This window comes from Sander lucioperca, chromosome 4 (genome assembly GCF_008315115.2).
Source record: "Sander lucioperca isolate FBNREF2018 chromosome 4, SLUC_FBN_1.2, whole genome shotgun sequence".
Lineage (NCBI taxonomy): Eukaryota > Metazoa > Chordata > Actinopteri > Perciformes > Percidae > Sander > Sander lucioperca.
The window spans coordinates 26,237,012-26,243,408 of NC_050176.1; the positions used below are offsets into that span (position 1 = coordinate 26,237,012).

General features: G+C 39.7%; 1 protein-coding gene across 3 annotated transcripts in view; it reads left to right on the plus strand.

The window, feature by feature from the left end:
- klhl5 (kelch-like family member 5) overlaps positions 1-3,998 on the plus strand; it is a 51,366-nt gene extending 47,368 nt beyond the window's left edge. For 2 of the 3 annotated variants that reach the window (XM_035999917.1, XM_031286013.2), the window contains one exon: positions 1,491-3,998. In XM_035999917.1, coding sequence (XP_035855810.1) covers positions 1,491-1,547 — 57 coding nt within the window. In that variant the 3' untranslated portion in view covers positions 1,548-3,998. The remainder of the gene's footprint in view (positions 1-1,490) is intronic. The other variant, XM_031286014.2, reaches the window with a different exon arrangement.
- The last annotated feature ends 2,399 nt before the right edge of the window (positions 3,999-6,397 follow it).

Genomic DNA, 6,397 nt, shown 5'->3' on the forward strand with positions numbered 1-6,397 from the left:
GTTCAAACTGACACAGAGGAATGAGGACAAACTGAGATGTGAGGGGACATGTTGAGACCGTTAAATGTGTCCTCTGTTCGTTGTCAGAAACTGAGACAAACAAACCAGTGGATGCGTTGTCTGTCCTGTCCTCGTAGCACCACTTCCACTTCTTGCTTTAGCACAAATCTGTCAATCTTTTTACTTCCAAGACAAATAATATGGGTGGTAAGTTCACGTTTTTGAAATAAGGTGACAGACAGCTTTGACTATTAGCATAGAAACAGTGGCTACAAAAACTAACAGGACTAGACAACCACAACAGACACAAAGCTCCCCTTAGAGCCAAAAGAGTATCGTCACTCCCCACTCCATTCCTTGCAGGGAGTGATGCGGTCAGAGCATGACTGTAGATGCCAAATATAGGTGTTGTACATATCCTACATCACATTATAATCCAGTTCCTTCAGTTGGCTAAGTTTCAAAATTCATTCTTGACCTTGGAAACAACAGATTGAAAACATTCTTACCTCAAGGTCCATTTAAGTAGTTGTTGTGGAGCTTCCCATCATATCTCATGATCTTCATCAGCAGGAGTTGGCCAGTGGTCACGGAAATGTCAATTTTATCTGAGCGCTTTAAACTTTCAATAACTACATTTTTAGCCCCTTGGGAGTAGCGCAAACAAGCTAGGGAAACAACACTGACATATTATCACCTTTTAAGTTCATATGGTGAACTTGTTAGTAAACAGTTGCCTATTTAAACATCAGTTAGACACGGATCAACATCAGCATTCATTTGGAGTTGTGTTTCTGGCCACCTGATGAATGTAAGTCCAGTATTAACTCTCTTTTAGCTTTGTTTTTGGTCTCCGCCAACTCTTGAGGGAAATATCAGGTTCTGCTAAATGCTCAACTATGCTCACCAGCTAGTCATTAACTGTGTCTGTCTGCTGTTTGGTGCAGAGCAGGTAGTGCACAGTGGGTTTTTTGAGCTTTTTTCACTGAAAACAGCTGCCTGCTGCATCTGAAAACTACGCTATTAGAGCGGTGAGAGTGAACCAAAACAGTACAGTTGCGGGATGGAAAACTATGTGCTGAAACTCGCTATAAAGCTACGTAAAGCCGAAGGAAGCTGCAGAGTCTGGTGATAATTCTCTGTTGATCACTTCGAGCAACCTTTTAAACATTATACATGGTAATTTGAGCCATTGTTATTATAAAATGTTGATTATAGCCCCTTTAAGGACTTCTCATCCATGTTGGCTTAAAGTTAGTTTTCAAGGTTTGTGAATGTATTGACTGCATCCAATAGGTTTACAAAAGATGCTGTGATCTAATATAATTTTGTCAACCCCAAACAGAAGCATGCCAACTTTTTACCTCAACTTAAAACATGAACATGACATGATTTAAGGGGACTACACTGATTTATAGCTCTCCACAAATCCATTGCTGCACCTTTTTAGTATCCAGCTGTTGAATGTGATTCTTTTTCTTGCTTTCCAGGTAGCACCTCTGTGTCTGGGCAGGGCAGGAGCATGTGTGGTGGCCGTCAGACTGTGAAAACTCAAACACCAACATCAGAAATGGTGGACTGTGCAAGATGTAGCTCAGATGCTCTGTGTTACCGTTGACATGGTCACTGAAGTTACTCCAAGAAACCCATCTGCCTGCCAGCATGTGACCAACAACGGGAAGTGAGAGACTGATTACTAAACACACTTGGGGTTTTACACTTTGGCAAAGTCAGATTTAACTCTCCTGAATGCCATTATTCATCTTAATGTTTATGGTTAGGTTAGGGTTAAATCATGTGTCAGGTTTCTGATAAAGTTTTCATATATGAACATCCTGATAACTTTTCCCACAGTAGTGAAACGACACTGATATAATGAAGAGGAATCTGCAGTGTTTATCTATGCATGATAGAACACCTTTATCTCATCTTTTTTTTCTTGCCTATTTTTTTGTTCCTGTAGACAAGGTGGGACAGACACACACACACACCTGGTTGCTTTCAGCTTCTATTTCTGCTTTCAGACACAGAGAGAGAGATTGTTAAGACTGTTGAGGTGCCTCATCATGTTAAGCTCTCGGTGCTCCAAACAATATCTGAAAGTGTGTATTCATGCTATTTTAATATATGCCCTATTATTTTATGCTGCAGTTGGCGAGTTGCTCTCCTCTTTCTTTCCCTTTCTCGCCCGCTGACAGATGAAAGAAAGAATTTTGACAGTACAACCTTCTGAACAGCCATACTGTAAGAAACTGTGCCGCCCTTTATTCTTTTCAGTCAACAACACATCATCATGCTTTTATCTAATGTTTCTGTGTATGTCTTCCATATTGCATCAGCTCACATCTGAAGCATACAGTATACTGTTATGTGTAATTTATTGTAGCTTTTTTCAAGCTATAGTGACAAATTATCCGACTGTTTTATTCCGCCTTTTTTTTGTTTTTTACCTTTTTCATTTTGCAATTCTTCAAATAATTGTAGTTATTAAGTGCTGCTATTAGGTTTATAACTAGAGTAATAATAATAACAGTAACTGTGGCTCTTTGTTGATCCCTGTAGGGACATTTTGTTTCCCAATTTCCCACAGAGCACATGGTCAGCTATTTACAGGCTTTGTTTTATACAGGGTCAGTTGAGCTTTTCTGTCCTACCTCCCTTTTCTCCACTGTAGATGTTTCCTCTGTGTGTGTGTGTGTGTGTGTGTGTGTGTGTGTGTGTGTGTTGAGAGATTGCAAGTAGTGTATTGTTATCTCAAATGAAAATCTTCCCCCTTCCCCTCTCCACATCTTCAATTCCCTGCTGCTTTCTCTTCACCCCCATTTTCCCATTTCATCACTACACACACACGCACCACTATGTTTTAGAGCAGAATTGGATACTCAGACAAAATGAACAACAGACCATATAATGAGACCATGAATTTAATAACGTTGATTCAGCCAGTGCCGACGTTTCGTTTGATGTTGAGTTCAAAGCGTTATTAGATTTGATGCCGCTGCAGACAAAGTATGAGACATTAGTGGACAATGAATCCTGTGATACAACCTCATGTGTTCATATTTGTATACTTGTTTCAGTAAACTTGCATGTCAAGAAACCTCAAGAATACAAAAAAGCTGACTGCAGGTTCAATACTGACATGCCAAGATAATTTTATGCTGCCTACCTAATTGTGTATTTCTCAATTGTGTGTGTGTGTGTGTGTGTGTGTACACAGAAAGCAAACTCCCGATAGTGAGAGGCAAAGCAGGCATCCTGTCTGAACTGACAGAACTAGAGCTAATGTAGCCCCCAGGATACATACACACACACACACACACACACACACACACACACACACACACACACACTTGTTGTACAAGACACTTAACCACACAGCTGAAAGCCAAGTGCCCCAGGAGCCAGTAAAGATTGAAAAGCCTCCCAGATTTGCCGGCATGACATCTAAAAAGCAGAGACAGTGCAGGCTAGCGATTCCCCACAGCTGAGCCAATGTTTATTCAAGCTTAATGCACTGCTGCACTATTCTATTTTCTTCCCCTACAAACCTGCCCACTGTTTATTCAGAGAGCAGTTCTCTTTAGATAAGAGCAGACGTAGTGTGTCACCTCCACTGTGTAGAGGTAGTCAGAGAGTTTAATTTCAGTCAGAGGTTAAAAATAAAGACAGACATTCCAAGTCAAACTATATATTTTGTGTATATTATGTACATAAATATCTATAAAATCTTTATGTAGTCTTATTGCATTTTGCTGTATATTATACAGTGCCCTCTAAATCTACCATGTGTTATTGTGCATTTCTTTTTGTACCATGAATTAAAAATAAAGAAGAGGTGTAATAAAATGATGGTTGGTGAGAAATGGTACAGCTGCTCATCTCCTCTTTTTGTACCAGAATATTACACCTCCTCTTTTACAATATGTATGTCAATATATGCTGCTGTAATATTCTGTTATTGGTCTTTTATACATTAAAGTCAAGATGTGATTTAACACTTGTTTCTGGGGTTAATTCCTTGGTAAAATCAGTTTTACAATAACAACTACATCATTTTTATGATACAGGTGTTTTTGCAGTTATTTGTCAAAAAAGCACTATAAATACCATTATGGTGTAAATGTTTATGTTTATATGTGGCTCTTCTCTCTAACAGCATCCCCATCAGCAGTTTTTTTCTGCTCTGAATTAATTTTTGGGCCTGGAGGTTAATATGAATCACTAATATGAAAGTGTAGATGTTCCAACCTAAAAGCTGCAGCCTGAGCCAGAGACACAGCAGGATATTTAAACATTCACAGAGTGGAACATATGAGGAAGAGGAATGCTCATGATTTACAGATATTTTAACCCCCAGACAGCAGCCAGTAGCCAACTGATTCACTCTGTTATTTATTGCAGGGGAAGCTTTAAAATCTAGCCAGCTCTGACAAATGGCTCCCGGTGGTGCTGAGAAATTACCTTGTGTAATGACCAGCTCTGACAAACGCCAGTGACCTTGTCTTGCCGCCTTAAGATAACCTGAGTCCATTCTGCCTGACAGGAACGAGAAAGAGACTGAAAGTGCCGGACTGTCTTACTCCACATGTTCCACATCCAAATGTTGAGGTAACCTGCAAACAGTTCAGACATGCCGCTGCACACCTGTCACTGCTGTACACAGGTGTACCGTACACATCTGCATTTACAAGGAAGCTAAATTACTCAATTGGCCCCTCAGTGAACTATTACAAACATGTGCTGTGAAGCCAAAAATTGTTCAAACCCACACAGTTATATATTAACTATCAGGCTGAATTTGAGGAAATATGTATAAAATGATAAAAGTTCAATTTGATATATGCCCAACATGAAACAGGCTGAATCCTTCTTTGGTAGGATTGGTCCTTTTAAGAGCCAATCTATGGGAAACTTCCCACAATATCTCAGGACGTTTAATGCACCCTCACTGCCCAGAAGCCATCAATCCCCACCCAAGTCTCGGTCATGGTTACACCAATATTCTGAAGTGTTCATAGGTTGTAGAGCTTTTTATTATGAAGGGTAGAGCAGAAGTGTTTAATTCTGACGTGTTGCCATTGACTATGTAATGTTATTCGAATAGGCTATAAAAGAGAAGAGGTGCAGTGCCGTCTTGGTTCGGAAGTTGTTTTTTTAAAATGGCCATTAATCCAGCAATCTCTAAACAGCTGTCGGATCAAAACATAAGGTCGTCATGCAATGTTACGGATCATATCCTCGTTAGCGGCAACGAGCGTGTCCTCAGAGTGGTTTTACCACGGATCATGTGTATTAGGCTATCCGAATCTTCCTCCCTCCCACATTAACCTACCCAAACCTCCAGTGTGACCTCACCCACCGCCCATGGTCAGGACAACTGCCATTTGCAAGCATGTTTGTGTTGCTCTGTGTTCTGGTTCTGCAGTCTTATGATAACTTTGACTTACAACAAATGCCTGACATTTTCTTTCTAATTCATGCAGCAATAATTAATCAAAAATAGGTACAGTACAGAACTTTGAGAAATTCACCAAAGTACACATGTGGCACATTGACTTCTTGTTTTATTAGTGAAGCATGAAAGTATAGATTCTGCTGATTCCCTTGTATCCTGCTAAATGAGATTGTCCTGCAGTGATAGCCAGCAGTCCAATGGGAACAAACCAGCCCATATCAGAAGAGGAGTTATGTACTGCAGTACTGCCATATTCTACAAAATCTAGTCCTGCAAGACTGTGAGTGAATGCTTCAGTAGGATTTTATAATACCTTCACAATACCTGTATAATCCCTACAGGACTCCTTCACAACTGAATCATATGATGATCATTTGATTACACTAAATCACAGACTGTTCATGATTCATTGTAGGACTACAAGACAAAGAGCATTATATAGTTTATATTTATTCTTTTGCTACTGGATTGTATAATACTTCAATTTAAATCGCAAAAGCATTAAGTCACTCTACTCAATGTTTATTGTCTCACTGGCAAATATATATATATATGTTATGTCTTTGCTCTAATTTTACCATTTTGCTTGGAAATCATATACAGCTGATCCCTTCAGTGCATCTAAATGAGATCTGAGTCAGCAGGGTGCTTTCTGCTTCGGCATGCCGGAGAACAGTGAGGAATATTTGTGTCACACAGCTGGCATTTCATTCCAGCTCCCAACATTTGTACAGCAAAAGTAAGCTGTCACCCTTCCATCACTATATGGGAGAGTACAGAACACGCTGTGTCACCAGAGTGTTTTCCTCTGCCTTTCTTCAATAACGAAATAACACAAGAGAAGGAGTAGCTGACATTGATTTCAGATGAATACAAGGATAGTACACTCACTATCTATCTATCTACTTATCTATATCTAACTATGCTCACTATCGAGTT